Here is a 19,802-nt window from a genome sequence, read left to right on the forward strand (position 1 = left end):
CAAAAGTAGTGTACTTTTTGATTAATTCAGTTTACTGCCATCTAGAGGTTAGATTCCAGAAAATCTATGAAACATTTCAAAGTTAATATGTTGTTTTTTAATGAATTAATTTTTCTGTGACAATAGGTATACTAAATCTACTTATTAAGAAAATAACTATCTTAGTGTTAGTGTTTTCATTTTAGTATGCAAATATAAATTGAATTATTGATGAGCTGAAATATTACATTGTCATAAGCATATGGAAATTAACAAACCTATATGCATATAAATATTCTTATATAAGCTAAAAATTTGACCCATATCACCTAAATGTGTGATGGCAAATTGTCATTTTATTCTATTATATACATAGAATATTTCATATTACATTTATTCAGCTGTACCTGGTATCATGGGTATAACAGATCATAAATAACTGTATAACAAACCAGCCATTGTCTGCTATCTTTCAGAACTAATCCTGTTTAGGACAGGGAAGAGAAAGAATTCTAAGATCATTTCTCACATTTGTTAACCTCTCAAAGAAGTTAAATAGATTGACTTAAATACATTTGAAATACATTGAGAATTCCAAGCTCTGTTTATGGTGAAATATCAAAAATCAATGTACTAACCCTTCTATATGACTATGATACTATTGACCCACAGGCAGTTGAGAATATGCTTTGAATTATTTGTGTATGTAAGTGAAAACTGTAGGCTGACAAGCAATTTCTTCACTAGTCTCTTTGGGGAATAAAAACATGCATAGGTTGACTGGCTAGGATTAGGCACGCAGCCTGCATATGGGGACCAGGGTCTGGAAAGCATTTGTTTGGCCTGGAGCTCATTGGTTCTAATTCAGTAAATTGAGCTGATTTAACATTCTACTTAACAGTTACCCTGCGAGGTGCTCAGCAATAAAAGGAGGAAGACAAGAAGGGAGAAAGGGAGGGAGAGAGAAGTAGGAGGGAGGCATGTAGCCAAATAAAGAATGCTATATAACCCTTTAAAATATGCCACCTCTTGGAATTTTCTAGGTTTTGGATACTTCCCTTGGTATTAAATCCATTTAAATATAAATAATCAGTGTTGTTCCTCAACATATTTTTCTATATAAATGTTCCAATCCCAATACACATACACTGCCTTGCTGTCTTTTTCACTTATCTACTAACTGCTCACACATAATTTAGGCCTGGCCCCTAAACCTGCTAGGTAATGTCCTGAGGATGTGAAAGGATTAGTTCTACTTCCCCAGAGATTTTGTTTTTAAACATGGCACTCGCACAAAGAAAACTGCTAGGCCCAGAACACCAGTAGGGTATGCCTCATAGACAAAGTTATCCAGGTCTAAGCACTAACAAGAAATTCAGAAAAGAAATTAAGGGAGCTATTAATCAAATACCCATCTTTTGGATTTCAAGTCAGAGAATTAACATTACTTCAATCTTTGTCACTTCGTTATATTTGTGTTTTTTAATTTAAAACTGAATGTACAGTGACCTTCAAGTAGTCAGGCAGTCACTCAGCAGGGCTTAACTTCACAACTGTCAGAACAATAGATTAGCACTGGGAAGATTATCTACCATAGAACAGTTTTGAAAATAGCCACTCCAAATCCTGTTATTGTTTATGTCAGACAAATAGAAAACGATGTTGTTTCCATTCACTTGACTGTCAGTGTGTTTCTGTGGAAATGGGAGGGGAATCCATGTTTGCAAACACTTCACAAAGTCAGGGGTCCTAATAACTTAGGCCCTGGAGTGTTTTGTTACAGGACACGGAGAGTGTGAAGCGGGCAGGTGCCAGTGTTTCAGTGGCTGGGAAGGGGATCGGTGCCAATGTCCAACAGCATCAGCCCAGCACTGTATCAATGCAAAGGGTCAAGTGTGCAGTGGAAGAGGCATGTGTGTATGTGGCCGGTGTGAGTGCACTGAGCCTGGGAGCATTGGCCGTTTCTGTGAACACTGCCCTACATGTCACACAGCCTGCAGTGAAAACTGGTATGTGCTTTCTGACTCAGAACAAACAAAGCAGTTCTTAGTTATTGCTGTATTTGTCTTTTTCCCCCTACATTTCTTAGAATTAGCAGTTGTTGTATCTCTCCAGGTAAACTGTTATCATTGTTCTAAAATATAATTGGAGGGAATGTTTAGCTCTTTGGCCAATAGATAGTTGTGGGAGCATCAGAATTTATCTAGGTATTCACTACTTTCGCTTCTTTGAAATAGGTTTTTTTTTTTTAAAGAATACTATTTAGTATTTGTGAGGGTTCATTGGGTACTTTTTCCAGCTTTATTGAGATATAACATTATGTAAATTTTAGGTATATCATGTGATTATTTAGGATTTGCATGCTTCCCATTGTAATATTAATTAGCTTTTCAATCCAGAGTAAGTTACTGAAATTCTCTATGCCTTAGTTTCTTTATTATGAAAGTGAGGATAACAGCAACACCTTGCTATAATTCTGCTAAAGAAGTAAATTAGAGCATTCATGTAAAAACACACTACATACATTTGTACTTGGTGCATAGTAATCATAGAATAAATGTTAGCAGATATTTATTTTAATTATTTCAATGATAAAGACCAATGGTGGCTATGAAGAACTGTAAAAATGTGATGAATAATAAGAGTAAATAAATGATAAATGAAGGTATCATTATTTCATGCCAATAATTAATTTTCCAGTAGTAATTTGAGACCAATTCAAAGACCACAATTTTATAAAAATCAGTAAAACATTCTACTGTCTAATTTACTTGATTTCAAATTTTAATACATTCACTCCCTCAGATTGGTAATTTCAAATAAATAAATTTAATTCTGCATAGTAATTTATGTAACTTACCTGGAAATGTAGTACTTAAACATCATGATGGGATTATTTGTAATTAACTCAACCAAATTTTGAAAAGTATTTATTTGTAAATTTTTCTAGTTGTGTCAAAATAGTTATCTTATACAATGCCTATACTTTTGTATGTCTGTGGTGAGACTATCTTAGTCATTCCCTAGAGATTTTTTCTGAGTACAGAAAATTCATTATTTTATTTTATACATTAAAACATTTTAATTCATTAGAAAATAATTTTGCTATGGTATGAAATTCACCCAAGGTTACAAGTAAGTAACCTTTCTTTTCTAGTTTTATAGGACTGCTTTCCTAGTGCAGTACTCTATTTTATTTTATTCTTGCAGAATATTACAGCCTATAGACTTTATAAAGAATAAATGCTTTTGTTTCTGTTTCCCCTTACAGGAATTGTGTGCAATGCCTTCATCTTCATAATCTGTCTCAAGCTATACTTGATCAGTGCAAAACCTCATGTGCTCTCATGGAACAGCAATATGTGCACCAAACATCAGGTAAACAAAAGCTTAATTAGAAAGGCACTGAAGAGGATTTGCTGAGGCTCATGTTCCCCCAAATGGTTTACAAATTAATATCCTAAAGAAATAACTAGCTACTTCAGTGTTTTCAATCTCTTTGAAATGGTACTCTATAAAATCAGCTAAGCGTGTTTACCACTACTTGGCTGAATTATTAGGTCTCCCATTTCAATTATCCAGCTAAATTTCCATGTTGTATACCTTTATGGAAATATGTCAAACATATTTCCTATAGAGACCTTCATGAATCAAGAATGGGTCTTTCTTAGAGGCAAGAGGTGAACCATAATTATCCTTTGTAATTCAAATTTGCTTCCAGTTATGATCTTCCTCATGTCAAACCCACACTTACTTCCATGTTCGAGGTAAAACCAAAAAATCCTAAGTAGCAGTAAGTTGCTTTTGCAAAATACATAACTTTAAAATTTTACTTTCTCCTGATTGTTTTCATTCTGATATAAATATAATTCAGGGTGAATGATTATGAAAGTGGCACAATAGGAAGGATATGGAAATTTTACACTGGTGAAATAAGCTTAATACATACCCGTTCATATTATTAGTCCTCTTACAAAATTTCCCTAAGTCTCCATTTCCTCTACCAACTTCAAAGAGTTGTGTGAGATTAAATGAGCCAGTGAATATTGAAAAGTAGATAAAGGGTTACATAAATGGGAGAAACAAATGAAAGCTGCACTCAAAAGCCTTTTTTTTCCAGACAAAAGTTCATTAGCACCCCAAATTCCAGCACCCCATTTTGCTCAGGTATAATGTTAACGACATGAATTAGAAATGAACCTTGGAATTATGTCTTCATTGAAAACATTCCAACTTCTACTGTTATTTCTAGTTTCTCCCCTAACCTGTAGGAGTAATTCTAGCACTTAGCAAGATTGCACAGAAGAATAAATTTTCTCCTGGGTTTCATTTTCTTTTTCCTTTGCATCCATACTGATTTCAGCCCAAAACAAATTTGGCTCTGAAAAGAACCCATGTGCTGCCAGCTGGGGCTGCAGCAATCACTCCAGAAATCCAAGGGCCTTTTCTAATAAATAAAGTCTTTACTGTCAACATGTCATTTATTATGCTAAGTAAACAAATCTACTCTGACCTAAGTGTGGTTACAAAAAGTATTCCCTTAAAGCTCCTCAGGAAAAGCCCTTGCTTGACCTAAACTAAGAAAGATCTTGGCCAGAGAGAAATGTATGACTCTCAAGAACTACATTTTAAAATGCACGTAGATCGGAGCCCTGAAAATGTCTATCCTTACCCATAAGAGACATTTTTTAAATGTATTGGTAGCTAGGGGGCTCCCCTCCTCTTCACAACTATTTTGCAAGGAGAAGGAAAAGGCATTTGGTAGCCACCTCTATTATCTATCCACTCAATCACACTTAAAGGGGGTTCTTTTGGTCGTTCTGACTAAGCTCCTATTAAGAGAGAAGCCAGGAAATGTGATCAAGCCACGTGCCTCCTTTGAGGATCTGCCTAAGCTGCTGAGTAGATCCTAGTTAGCCAAGGGAAATAATGGCCTATCATGATGAAAGGCAAGCATGTCACCTGAAGGTCACTGTAGAAGACTGCAAGGACACTACCTTTGAAGAAAGCATCTTGGATTCTCTCTGTGTGTTAGGGCTGTAAATCAGGCATATTTGCATTTGTGTTTAGTGTTTCTATTCTAGTTAGTAATCCCTTGGGCATCCCATTAGGCTTTCTCTCAAGGAACCATAACATTAGCCAAAAGAAAACTGGGCTCTATTAAGTCTTTTTACTTGGTGAATGCCTTTGCCTTTGTCATTGTGTTCTTGGCTTATTCAAGAGCATTCTTGGTTCTTCCTGGGAAATTAGCGCAGGTCACCTGTGATTGTGTGATTTGTTCTCAGCAACTCCCTTCCTGAAAGATCCTCTCAGAGGGACCATGAGGTATTTAGGTGAAGTCCTCCAAAGTTTGGAGAATGGGTGGAAAACACATACTTCTTTGGACCAGGAAGTAATTTTGTGAGTCTGGGGCAACTGGTGAGTTCTATGGAACACCTGCATCTTGTGCAACCACGTTTCTCCTAAATTAGTGTTATGTCTCTGACAAACACAGAACCTGCACATTTTCCAAGTAGAGTTTGCCAAAATTCTTGGGCTAAAAGAGACCTAGCATGTCCCTCCTCTTACCACAGCATTTCCTTTTCCAACTAGTAATTGCTTATTCTTGAAAAAATACATAGAGGACTTTTTAGAGGGAAAGTTAAGACAGATTTGGTTAACACACAAGTAAAAAATAAATTAATAAAAACCAAGGAAAGAGATTTGTATATTGTTCCAGATTGCACACGCCTATTTCCTGAGAAGGCTTTTGCAATTATAATAAAAACTTACATGGCTATTTCCAAGGAAATATTTATCCATCTATTAGAATAGTACCGATTTTAGCTTCCACGGATGTTTACTTTATTTTCCATTACTGGGGTGCAAGAATAACAAGAGCAACATATACTAAAACCCAGAGCTGTTAAATAATTTTTGAGTCCTATTTTCCACTCAATGATCAACAACATGTACCACAAAACTGTCCTCTCCATCATGGATAAAATTATTTTTAGTTATGGGATTTGGACATATTCCAGTTAATACAATTAAAGAATCAAGCTGCAAAGAAATAATCTTATTGAATATCTTAATTTTGGCTATTCTCCAAAGGAGAGTTTTCTGTTGGAAATACTTTAATAACTTTGTAATAAAAATTGACAGTTTTCTTTTTGACTCAAAAGTAACTGCAGCCCCTGTTTCGAAAATAGAGATTTGCAAATATCTCTGGTCCCATTAAATAGATGATGAGCATTGTTTACTTGTTAGAATCATTTGATTTATGCATTCCAGCTCTTTAATTCTTTTATTTATTTGTTTCACTACAGAATGTTTCTCTAGTCCGAGCTACTTGAGAATATTTTTCATCATCTTCATAATTACATTCTTGATTGGGTTGCTTAAAGTCCTTATCATTAGACAGGTGATACTACAATGGAATAGTAATAAAATTAAGTCCTCCGCAGATTACAGAGTATCAACTTCAAAAAAGGTCAGTGATTTATAAAAAAAGAGCTATCATCAATTTGTTATTGTCTACTTCCAATATTTAGTCCCTTACTTAATAATAATAATATTTCTTCTCCATCAAGGACAAGCTGATTCTGCAAAGTGTTTGTACAAGAGCAGTAACTTACCGACGGGAGAAGCCTGAAGAAATAAAAATGGATATCAGCAAATTAAATGCTCATGAAACTTTCAGGTGCAACTTCTGAAAAGATTTTTCTAAAGTACTTTATGGCAAACTGGATTTTTAATAATTGCTCCTAAAATTATAATTTTAGAAGTCACAGGAGGAGACAAGTTGCTCTAGATAATGTTGGTTGCTGGATGTCCAATGAAAACTGACAAACATCCTCATCACCATGTGACTCACATCGCTGCTGAATTTTTCAGAGAAAAATGTGTCTTACTACTGTTTGAGACTAGTGTGTCATTGTAGCACTTTACTGTAATATATAACTTATTTAGATCAGCATAGAATGTAGTTCATCTGAAGAGCACTGATTACACTTTACAGGTACCTGCCATTCCTACACTTCCCAGAGAGAGACAATGCTGTGATAATTTTGGCATTTGTCACTACAAGGGTACAGTAATTCCTGCAGATGAAATCCTGAACATGCAGATGAAAAAATAATAATAATCAGGCATATATACTAATGTTGCCAAGTACATCAAAAATTGGCAGTGAGTAGATAAGAACAGCTAAGTGAATAAATGGTTACTGTTTCATTTTTTCAAGAGGTGAACATTAACTGTTCAAGACAGATCATTAATTCTTGAAGGACAGTTTTATGCATGTGTATTTATGATTTCTACTTTTTACAAGATGGATACTAAGTCCAACATTTTCTCCTCTTTGTCTATATGTTTTGTTTTTATTTCTTACAGGATAAATTTATATATGTCACAGATGACTGGATTAAATAAGTGCTAAGTTACTACTGCCATATGAAATTAATACAATGTCACTTTATTAGAATACTGGTGTTAAAAGCTTAATGTTTAATAAGGGACACTGTAAATTAACATCAAAATCTGAACAGCTTCTTTGTTTGCAGATATGGAGTTTTTTGTATCTTCTTACCTGGTAAACTGGATGGATTGTTTCACAATTTCATTTGCTTAATCATCAGGTTGAAATTCACAAGATACATAGAAACTGCCTCAAGCAAAATGCCACACTTTTGAGTCTATTTTCTCAGACATCTACTCAGTAATATTAGTCTTTTTCAAATTCAAATCTATTATTTTTGCTCTTCAGTGCAGCCTAAAGACATAACATTCTTCCTGAATCACATCAGTGCCCTCATCAGAATTCAAAAAAGTATACAATTAGGGGAGGACAGATAATATTGTAGTAATTAGCTAATTCATCCCTTTAGTTACTAAGGAGATTAATACTCAGAACTTCTAAATGATTTCTCAAAAACCACCCAAGTGATTAAGTGGCAGCATCTGAAAAGAATTTATTGCCAGGCCAGTGTCAATTGTACAGTATCACGCTACCTCCTGAATCTTGAAAATATTCAATTGGCGAGTATTTTTAAATGTGATTTACTGAAGTCTTAAGTATATGGACATGAAAATATTCTGAAGTAAAACAGAACATAATTCAAACAAATTGCCCATGACTGGCTTCCAGCCTTTCCTATTAATCAGCTTCTAAGAGACTGCAGCAGGGCCCAACTACAGGGGAATTCATTCATGCCATATCCAGAGTGAACAGTGTTCTCAGGCATTGTGCAGTGCTCAGCCTGACAACTTAATACAGAGGCTACAAACTTTTATCTTCCCCATCGGAAACTTCTTCACAATTTCCATATCCCTACAGACTCATTCATCTGATTCAAAAATCTGTGTGCTGTACAGAGCTTTGCCTATTTTAACAAAGAAATTTATTTAAAATGTCTTTCAAACACAGCAGCTCCATTACCCATCATCTACAGTGAAGAAGTTATGACACTAAATTGAACTGTATTCCCTTCCACAAATGAGCGACTGGGTACATTGCCATAATTCAGTAATGTGACTCACCTGATTGAGTTTAGATCACCAAGGATAATGTAAAATCGTATTTTGTAGCCTGTCACACCCAGTATCCTTTTGAAAAAGAAAAGTAATGGATACCTGACAGTCCCCTAAAAGGGAAAAGGGAAAATATCCACTCATTAAAATGCAGACAATTTAAAAATGAACATAATGATGTTCAAAAACTAGTTTCCATGTAGATTTAATTATCCACAAAAACATAATAAAATGAAACCCTTAAAAATCAGGGGTATATATTTTTACATGTTCATTAGTTTGCACTAATTTAAAATGGACCAAGGCTGTTATTATTATCATAGGAAGGGACAGACTTCCTGTTAGGGAGTTCAATACTAGATGATTGTGACGTCTTGTGCTTTATTTTTTTTTTTTACTTAAAGATGTTTTCCTTAAAGGTTTTAGAGCTTATATTTACTTGAATAATTGATATTTTCCTGTATAATGGTTTGTGAGAAGAAAACTAATATTTGACTATTTAGAATTAATTAAAAGGTAAGGGAAAACAGGGTATTCTTAGATTAAATAATTTATGTATAGAGCATATTTTCAACTAACATGACCACAGGAGCCTTTTGATATTCACTGATACTAAACACAAGTAAATGCTTAACAAAATTAAGAACTTGAACACTTTTGGTACGACAGCATTTCTATGCCCTAAAGTATGTAATTATTTAGAAATGTACCATGATACACTACAATATAACTATATACATTTTATTTCTCTGGGGATATCTTTATACTGCAGTGTGTATGGATTTACAAGCATTTGGTATCTTTTCTAAAATTTATTAACATTTATTAAGCCATAGGCATTCTCTACAAGAAAATTTTATTTTAAAATCTCGTAATTAGTCCTTAATGTTCAATTTAGCTTTTGTTCATAATTTAAAAAAAAAAAAACTAAGGTTAAACAGAATAGATTTCTCTAGAGGCAAAATTTTCAGAATGAAAATTAGTGGGTACATTAGATGCAATACTTTACTAAAGCATAAATTTCCAATTTTTTAAAATATATATTTAATCTCCATGAAGACATGACAGCAGGCATCATGAGACACATTGAAATGTGACTATGAGGGACTATAAAAATTTTTCTCCATAGAATTATATTCCCCTGGTAGAACAGATTAGACTCAATAGCTTTTCCTTCCTTTCATTACTTCTCTGTTTTATCCACTAACTCTTCCTAAGAGGTTGCTCCAAAGCTTCTTGCTCAGTAAGTCTAATTGTGGAAAAAAGAAAAGAAATGTAATAATATAATGAAGTTCATTTCCAAATTTCTCAATGTTTTTAAAACTCATTTAAATTATGCTCCTGAACAAAGTTGGATCCATTAAAAAAGAAGAACTTAAAATGTTCACAACTATTTGAACTTTCAGTTTTAAAGGATTTGAGAGCTACTTATTTTCATGAAAGTATCAAGTGAGATATACTTGGAAGTTCAATCATGTGCATATTGTATTGTTTTATTTATTCTTGAATTTAATTTATGACTGTTCTTACTTAAACACAAACCTTAAGAACTCTACTTCATACAATACATACTGAGATATATTTTCATACAGAGGTAGTGTTCTTTCAGACCACTCCTTTCCTTTTATAATTCCTCTATGGCAAATTCATTATGTGTAACTGATTATACATACTGATATTTCATTTATTCTAAGATATCAACTTTTTAATTTAACACCTCTGAAGCTGTGATGTCACTTGCAATTGTTGGCATCTTAGATGCAATGTTTAAAGCTGTGCTTCCATATTATATTAATTAATCTTTAACTAAATGCTCATGAATATAAGGGCAGTGCTCTTCTTATAAATATTTAAGGATCCATTTATGAAAACATGTGAAATGAATTTTAGTCTACAGCTGAATCATACGCAACTCACACAGAGCCTTTCTGATATTGTGCTCAGATTCTGCAGACCTTTTGGTTATAAAAAGCTCTTACAGTCTCCTGTTTATATTTTATGCTATTGGCTGCAATTTCAGCAAACCCTCCCTTGGTTTAAAAGAGAGTAGGTTTTTCTCAGTTTTGTTGACAAATTTTTATTCTATCTATTCTTTTCATAATCTATTTCCAACAGAATTAACTGGAAAATATTACATGACCATCATAATTAGATTTTGTAGTATCTTGTATGTCTTATGTCAATGAGGAGAGAAAATATGATTCAAACTATCAGTGTTGTGGAGAAAAGTTTCCTTTTGAGTCCTCCTATATTCTTTTATTCTTTATCATTCATTCTGTTCCTTTTTTTTTTTTTTTTAAATCTGGGCTCTGATAAGCTTACCTTAAAGCAGATATAATGACTGTTTAAAACCTACATATCTAAATTATTGGAATTATATGAAATAATTATTCAGTTATCCAGGCAGCTGTTAATGAAATACCTGAGAGTAATAACACTATTCTTTAATCTACCTGAAATATTTTTCTGTATAAAATTTATCTTTGTAAGCTAACTGTTATTCAGGTTTCTAGCCTATATAACCTACTTCAGTTAAAAATTATCTAACCCCAAAATATATATTAAAAAAAAACCACTGCAGTCATAAAGAATGGAAAATACATCAACTCTGTAAACAACATTTACTAATTTATCCTGTCACACAGATAAATATGATTTTGAAAAGAATCCAACACAATGACAGGTATGATACATAAACTTCGTTAAGAATGTCAAGTATAAAATGTTTTAATTCTAAATTATAAAAATAAATTTGCACACATTAAGAAAGAAATTCACTTTGTGTATATTTGACTTAACTTTAAAACTACTTTACATTACCAGATACTTTGTTAAGTTTTTAACCCCTGAAAAAATTTTAGAGAAGTTTTTAAGTTATCAGTAATATAAACTTGTTTTGTTTCACTGAACAAGCAGTCTTTTAAAACAGAAATTTAATACAGAATGAATATTTTAATTTAAAACATTTGAATATCAAATAGCCCTAAGAAACAACTTTTCATTAAAAACATTTCTTATTATTTCTGGCTTTGAATTAGACTTAAAATTAAATTGCCTTAAATGACATGTAAGATTGCAGAATATAATTTCACATAATATACTATGAACTTGTTCATATAATTCTGATCGACTACTAACTTGTTTTATGTATTTATTAAAAACCTGACACTGTAGTTTGTTGTGAAATGTTTATTTTTCTAACAGAGCTTATAACAGTTACGACAAGGCATTTAATTAATGCATCTTTCTGTTTAATAGTAGGTGTTACTCAATATGAAATTTTTTGTTTTAAAATAAAAATGTAAAGATGTCAGAATGCACAGATGCTTCTTTTTTTTTAACCACTGTGTGCTACATGATCCTCACAACTGACTGAAAACAACATATTGTCACAAGAGGAAATGTAGTAATAGTCATACATTGTCAATGTAGAACTGAAAAAGTAGCTAAAAGCTAAATCATGCTTTCTTCTATCACCCGGATACCTTGTAACATCACTTTGATACAAAATCAAACTGCACATTCTTGAGAGTCAACTGAATTGAAATTTTGGGATACCTTTATGCTGCAATTTTCCTTTATTTAACCTAGGGGACAGTGAAGCAGGTGGAGGGAGGATAATAAAGTGTGTGTGGGGGGAGCAGCAACAACTCCTTGTGAGTGAACAGACCTTGTAAACAGTGCTTTTAATAGTTCAAAGGAAAGGGTAGAGTGGGCACACATTTTGATAAAACGGTTGTGCTGGAGCGATCAGGTGGAAGTTCCAGCAGGTCTCACAAGGCCTTTATCCCAATTCATTCCAATTGGGACTGAGCTACAATCTTTCAGGCTTAGAATCCTGATTTTGTTAAGAGTGTTTTTTGGGTCCCATTCTGTCCATCTCCTATTAATAATAGGACCTTCCCCCTAAGTTTCAGCAGAGCACACAGATGAGACTTAAAAACCCAAACTCCTTTGCAGTTAAATGTGGTTACAGGCCTAAATGTTGACTAATGGGATGGGAGAGGAAGCAACTCTGCTCTCACTTCCTCTTTTCCTCTTTGTTGTTTGGGACAACTAGAGCAGCTATATGGGCCAAGAAAGCCCCATGCTGAAATTGTCAGAGCTTCTTCTTCAGCCATTAGCTATTCATCTCAAGTCTGGTTCTTGATAGGGAAACAATCTTTTCAGTCAAACCACTGCATTTGATATTATAGCATATCATCTGCACTCTAACAAATGATCTATTCTTTATATCCTTGTCTCACTGAATTCTCAGGAACTAAATGCCACTTCTCTCAATTTTTCAAATAAGGAAACTAAGGCATAGAGAGCGTTAAAGACTTTGTATAAATGCATGAGGCCATTAAGTGGCCAAGGGAGGAGTCATATCAAAATTTGTTTTTCTCTCCACAAATGATTGATCACATATATTGCAAGAATATATTTTACCAGTTTAACTATCAGAGGCTAAACTTTGTCTCCATGCCCCAAGAAAGATGTACAATAAATGAAGTTGAGGAACTAATATACTACCTAAAAAGAAGTAAACAGGCCATAAAAATGAAAAACAATGCACTCAGATGCCAAAGTTAGGTTGGATTAAAAGTGTTTATGTAGAATAGGATTTGACCTAGGCCTTAAGGAAAGAAGAGTGTGGAAAAGATCAGGGGAAACTAGGGGAACAGTAAAGCAGGAAAGAACAGGGACTCCATTGAAAAAACATTATTCAGATGTAACATTAGATCATGAAAGGCAGTAACCTACAGGTCTTAGATTATGGAAAACTTTCTTTCAAAGAAAAGAAGTTTGAGCTTTGGTGATAAGGAAAAAGCAAACCCTGAAGTTTTTGCACAGAAAAGTGGTATTGGAATTAAACATGGTTTGGCATATACTTACATAGGCTAAATATAACTTTAAATATAAATATTAATTTTATGTCCTCTAATAGTAGATGTAAATGCTATTTAATATTATCAAAACATATACTATTAAATGCTATTTAATGCTACATGTAAGTACTATCCATTTCTAGCATAAAAAAATGGAAGAAAACTATGTAAAAGCAGAAAAAAAATTAAATTCCAACTTGCTAGTAGCAATAACTTTCACATAAAGGCATTTGTTTATTTTTTCTATGCACTTGATAATTTTTACTGTGCAGACAATGCATAGTAAAAATTAATGTGAAACAAACAAAAATGCCTACATTTCAAATTAAGTATTGGGTCTCCCTGGTGGCACAGGCGGTTGACAGCACTATGAAGCTGTCCGAAGCCTCTGCCGAGAAGGTTCGATCCCAGCGGGCTGAGGAAATTCCCACATGGTGTGGCAGACTTTTCCTGTCTCACCCACCACTCCCCTCAGCAGTGTATTTCAGTAGATCTGCCTGTTCTGTTCCCCACTCTCTCTCGTGAATCCTCTCACCCTCCTGCACATCTGACCTGTATACCAGCTTTGTATGCATGAATAAATATATATTTTTAAAAATAATAAAAAAGTAAAATTAAGTATTACTCTAACTTAAACACCCATTGTTGACCACTGACATATTTACCTGTTTGTAACTATCTCCATATATCTGTTTGTAACTAAGAAGTATGTTATGGAGTGGTATAAGTGTTATTTTTGATTCAAAAACATTTCAGGGCCTCCCCTGGTGGCGCAGCGGTTGAGTGCTGGCTTGTGAGGCTGCCCGCAGCCTCTGCAGCACCAGTTCGATCCCCAACCACCAGCAAGGGTCCCACAAAAAAAAATTTTTTTTTCAAACATTTCTCCATGTCAAGATTTAAATGATCATTGAAATGGTGGCTTTGTCACATCCATGAATGTGCCCCAATCATAATTCTTATATTTATTTAAAAAAATAATGAACAGAATAGGGTGCCAAATATAAAACATTGGTTACCAACCTCAATATTTAACAAGAGGAGATTGGTTAAATTGTTTTTGAATGAGAGAGATTTGCATATTTATAGCAGCAGAGGCAAAGGAGCCAATGTAGAGAGGAATGTTTCTCTTAGAAGACTCAAAGGTACAATAGTATGGCATTTCAAATTGACAAAAATGTTAATCAGTGAAATGAACTGAATCAGTCATTTCATGAAATAGTAAATATCTACACAAAAGCACAAAGGAAGGAAATAGGAGCTGCTCCTGCAAGGAGGATTTGAGAAAACTTGGGGACTAGCTAGATATTGGTGATAGGGAAAGAAGTTAGTGGAGAATTCTAAGGCCAGCTCCAAAAGTAAATACAGACTTCTATCCAAATTGGATAAAACTCCAAATCTGATCTCACAAACCACATTGTTCTTGCCAAGCAGTGATTTTAAGACTAAATTCTAACCTCATCAAACCAGCCAGGAGAGACAAAAGTTGTGAAGTTTAAATCTTGCGAGTGATTTTACCTTCAGATATTATCAAAATAAAGCTAACTGCAAAATAGGACATTATCTCCTTTTGGTTCCGTTACTTATATAAGAATATTTTGGTCATAATTAGAAGCAGTGGTGAACTGTAAGAGAAAAACACATTACAGTCTGGCTTTTAACTTGGCAATCGTTTAGCACTTATTTGGACTGATGCATTATTTAGGACTTAGGGCCCAGTGCCCTTTAGACTTCTTCCAGAGAATTGCTTTAAGGTCTAAAAAATTCTTAGACTATAGTACTAAGAGGAAAACTCTTTATTGGGTTTTGTCATATTCTGTACTGTTTTTCCTTTGTTATGACTGCAAAATACATTCTAAACATCATTGAAGTAATAATAACTATCTGCTTAAAGTCTTAATTATCTAGAAATAACTAACTGCTTAAATCTCATTAATAACAGCTTTTTTTTACATTTCCCCCTACAAATACAGGATAATCTATAATCTATAATCCAAGGTTTCCCCTATAATCAAAGGGTAGTTCCCAGACCAGCAGCATCAGTCTCACTTGAAAACTTGCAGATTTTTCATCCCCACCCCAAATGTTCAGAAACCCTGGCAACAGGGCCGGCAGTTTTTTTTTTTTTTTTTTAACAAGCTCACTATGTGATTCTATGCCAACCAAAGTTTTATAAACATTTCCATAAAGAAGAAACTAGTTTTAGTATGAGGAGACCACAAGGTAGAAGTTATGGTCACCAGCATACATAGGTGAGTGCCTCATACATACTCTTAATAAGCAAGTGTTGAGTAAGTCAAAGATGTTTTATTTTCTCTGAGTCTCTCAGACATATCCCTGAGAAAAGACAGTGTTCAAAATGTCTCATTTGTTACAGATAAAATCAAAGTAATAAAATGACTGTATAGCATGCTGTTTGAAACAATAAATTGACTCCAGTTTTTTATAACAAGTCTAACATCTCCAATGTATGTAAAAGCCTATATTATTTTTATTATCTATAGCCAGTTATCATTTTTATCACTGAAATCCTCCCTGTTTTTCCCAAGACTAAATGCATGTAGATTTTTGTGTATGTAAAACAGTGGAGAATTTCCACCACTGCCCAAGTTCATAGGTAAATTCCTAAGATGGTTTCTGGAGTGCCATCTTGGTCAGAGAACTAGATATTATCCTCAACTTTCATCCTCACTAAAGGATACAACTTCTCTCCCCCCTTTTTGTTGAGGGAAACTTACAAGTATCCAGGTTTGGTTGTCTTAAGAAGATACAAAAGGGACACCCACAAAAAAGACAGCCAAATATAGCATATTTTCCATTCCACTGGAATAGAAAATCCTTCTGCTATTTCTTACTCTGAGGATTCACATCTGTTTATCTTTATACTCTCAGGTCTATTTTCCCTTGGAAAAGGAAAAAATAACCCTATGGTTCCAATGAATAGCAAAAGAAAAGGGAAATACATACATATGTGTATGTAAAGGTCAGGCAGACCCAAAAAGTAAGTGAACAAGCAGGAAAAAGAAAAACTATATTTCTTAGTCATTGGAAAAACTGAGCCAGGACAAAAGCTAAGAGGTCATCTGTCAATATTTGAGGGAAGTAGACAGAAAGGGGGTGGGGGATTTGGGTTGATGTAAAGTTAAATGTAGAAAGCACTAATTTGTCTCACTTAATTCTCCATGGCTCTCCAACTGGATGATAAGTATCTAGGCAACTACTAAGACAATTTGTGAGTTATGGTTTCTGTGTGTATTCCATTTTCTTAGCAACATACTAAATAGAAAATAAGTCTGAGTACAATTTAGGATATAAGTTAGTGAATGGTTCATATTCTTTTCAAGTGTTTACTATTTAGTTAGGGAGAATTAATTTGGGCAGGAATCTAGGTTGTCCTACTAACAGAGGGCACAAAAAGCTAGCTCCAGAACTTCATCTCAAAGAATGTTATTGAGAAATGAATCACAGATTAAGAGAGCTATTTTGTCCATTAATAAGGAACAGATGATTAAGGAGTAGGTGTTTTCTGTTACTTCTGAAGAGTATAGATATACCAGTTATAGCAGATTAACAATAGTACAAAATTAAAGTCTCCTCTTGTTTACTTATTTAGTTCAACAATTTTGTTGATTTATAAATTTATTTGGACTAGTCACAATATTAATTACCAAGGAATGAGAACTTCATCTAGTTTCTCATTGGTTCTCTTTGTTTGAGAAAATATATATTTCCTTTTTTAATGTAGCATTTTATGTGTCAAAAGAAGATTAACATGGTAGAAATTTACCAAAAAAGTTCACTTTTAGTCTTCAGAGAATCAGTATTCATGCTGACAAACAAGGATATAAGATATCAGAATGGGCATCTTCCTAAGTTGGTTTCAACTGAGGCAACTACTATCCGGGTTCCAAAGTGAGCATAAGATCTCCTTCCTATATTCCATATTTTCAAAAGAAATGGTATTGGGACTCTGACTCCCATGGGCTTGGAGAATACAAAGAGACAGCAGAAATGGAAGGGAAAAAGATATTTAAAAATAATGTTAGACTGGTCCAACCACTATGGAGAGTTGTGTGGAGATTTCTTGACCTACTAAATATAGAGCTTCCATATGATCCAGCAATTCCACTCCTAGGTATTTACCCAAATGATACAGAAACAGTAATTCCAAAGGGCACCTGCACACCTATGTTAATAGCAGCACTATTTACAATAGCTAAGCCATACCCAAAAATAGATGACTGGATCAAGAAGATGTGGTACATATACACAATGGAATATTACTCAGCAATCAAAAAGATGAACACATGCAGTTTGCAGCAACATGGATGGAGCTAGAAGGGATCATGCTCAGCGAAATAAGTCAGAAAGAAAAAAAAAATACTGGATGGGCTCACTCATAGCAGGAATTTAGAAAACCTAAATAAGGGACCAGGAAAAAGACCAATCAATGCAAAGTAATAATCAAAATCAACAAGCAACTATAAACCAGAGACACACTACCGAGGTGGGGGGGGGTGGATTAGAGAGGTGCAGGGAGAGGAAGAACTAGAGTCAAAATAAGGGGGGAGGGTGCAATTGTATGGGGAATATAAGCAAAATGAAAATGCATACATTGTACAAAGATGAAAAATGATGTAAGAATTATATAAAATATTAAATAAATAAAATAAATAAAATTAAAATGTTTGTGAGACTCCTGCTTTGAGTTACCATTCTATTTCTCTATGGGATTGGGTAGGGAATATTCCCTCTGATCTCTAGCCTAGTGGAGTTTCAAGAGAACAACTAGGAGTTTTAAAATGTATTTCTTCAGCAATTCCACTCCTAGAAATCTACCCAAATGACACAAAAACATTAATTCAAAAGGATACCTGCACCCCTATGTTTACTGGAAACAATCCAAATGCCCAAAAACAGATGACTGGATCAAGAAGTTGTGGTATATACGCACAATGGAATACTATTCAGCAATCAAAAAGAGAAACTCATGTTCTTCACAGCAACATGGATGGAGCTAGAAGGGATTATGCACAGTAAAAAGAAAAATATTGGATGACTTCTCTTATAGGAGGAATAAAAGAGACCTGAATAAGGGATCTGGGAAAAAAATAATTTAAAAAATTATCACCTGATAACTACAAATCAGAGAGATTCTGCAAGGGGCGGGGGAGGTAGAGGAGTCAAAACAAGGGAGAGAAGAGCACAAGGGACTATGGTGATGGTTCACAGGTGAACTGGTGGCGGGAATTTTACAGGGATTACACCTGAAAAGAGAACGCATACAAACATGCATTGTACAAAAACGAACAATGATAACAATGATGTAAATATATATATATATATATATACACACATACATACACATTTTTAAAAATAAAATGTATTTCCTACAGATGGGAGATAAAGAAATCTGATGTCAGACTCATGATTTAAGAGTCTTCATCATAGATTAATGTTAATTCTACATTAGAGTATGGCCTGTGTCCTATCTCCTCCCAGGAAATTTAAAGGGGATCAATGACTTGTATTAGGTATGTCTATGCTAACTCTGTCAGTTCTTACTCTATAGGTTAAGGTAGAACCTGAAACAGTATAAATAAGTGCCTGTTTTTTTCTTTTGCATTATCAAAACAATAGTATCAGATTCTTCCCAAGAATGATTTTGGATATAATTTACATATTCCTCTTGCCTAACCAGACAATATATAAAAACAAAAAAACATTTATTAAAAAGATTTCCAGTAATAGTGTTAAAAATTTGGCAGAGTTTATTACAGTACATTTCAAACTTATAAGATTACTTTGCAAACAAAAAATATACATCTTAATTTATAGATTGCTTCTGCAATTGGGGTTTTTACTTGCAATTTCCTAGCTGCCTTTTGTTTGACTAAGCTTAAATCAAAAAAAGAAAAAAGAAAAAAAAGAGAGAAAGAAATACACAATGTTTTTCAACATTTGAAATCACCATGGTATTCTCCTTTGCCCTTAAGTAAATTTGTAAAGGAGCAATCATCAAGCTTCAAGATTTCATACCTTGTCCTCTGGTGACATTGACTCCATTGGGTAAAAAATATGCAGAACTCGGAGTCAAAATTAGATGACTAGAATGGTAACTATAAATGACATCTCTTAAATTTTCTCTATTAATAAAAGATAAATATGCAATTTAAGTTTCTTCCTACCTCTTTAGTCATTTAATAGGAATAAGAATACATTGCTATTCTGTAATGGGTAGATAATATCATAATTAGTCAGTAATCATTTGAAAACTGGAGCAGAATAGAAAAGCCCACACATTTCCATAAAATTAGGATAAAGTAAATGCATTCCTAAAGTGATGTTGAGTGAAGGTGTCAGTGATTCTTTATGATGAGTGTGGGTGGCTGAAGAATAAAGGAGAGATAAATGGGAAAGAAAATGTTACAGCAAGAAAAATCT

General features: G+C 33.8%; 1 protein-coding gene across 1 annotated transcript in view; it reads left to right on the forward strand.

Moving 5' to 3' along the window:
- The window catches only part of ITGB8 (integrin subunit beta 8), a gene marked incomplete at both ends in the record, with an annotated part of 80,944 nt that extends 74,270 nt beyond the window's left edge, over nucleotides 1-6,674 (forward strand). Inside the window, 4 exons of the mRNA XM_084229767.1 lie at nucleotides 1,763-1,988; nucleotides 3,251-3,357; nucleotides 6,288-6,451; nucleotides 6,552-6,674. Coding sequence (XP_084085893.1) covers nucleotides 1,763-1,988; nucleotides 3,251-3,357; nucleotides 6,288-6,451; nucleotides 6,552-6,674 — 620 coding nt within the window. The remainder of the gene's footprint in view (nucleotides 1-1,762; nucleotides 1,989-3,250; nucleotides 3,358-6,287; nucleotides 6,452-6,551) is intronic.
- Between the last annotated feature and the right edge of the window lie 13,128 nt (nucleotides 6,675-19,802).

Source organism: Talpa europaea, assembly GCF_964194135.1.
Source record: "Talpa europaea genome assembly, chromosome: 3".
Lineage (NCBI taxonomy): Eukaryota > Metazoa > Chordata > Mammalia > Eulipotyphla > Talpidae > Talpa > Talpa europaea.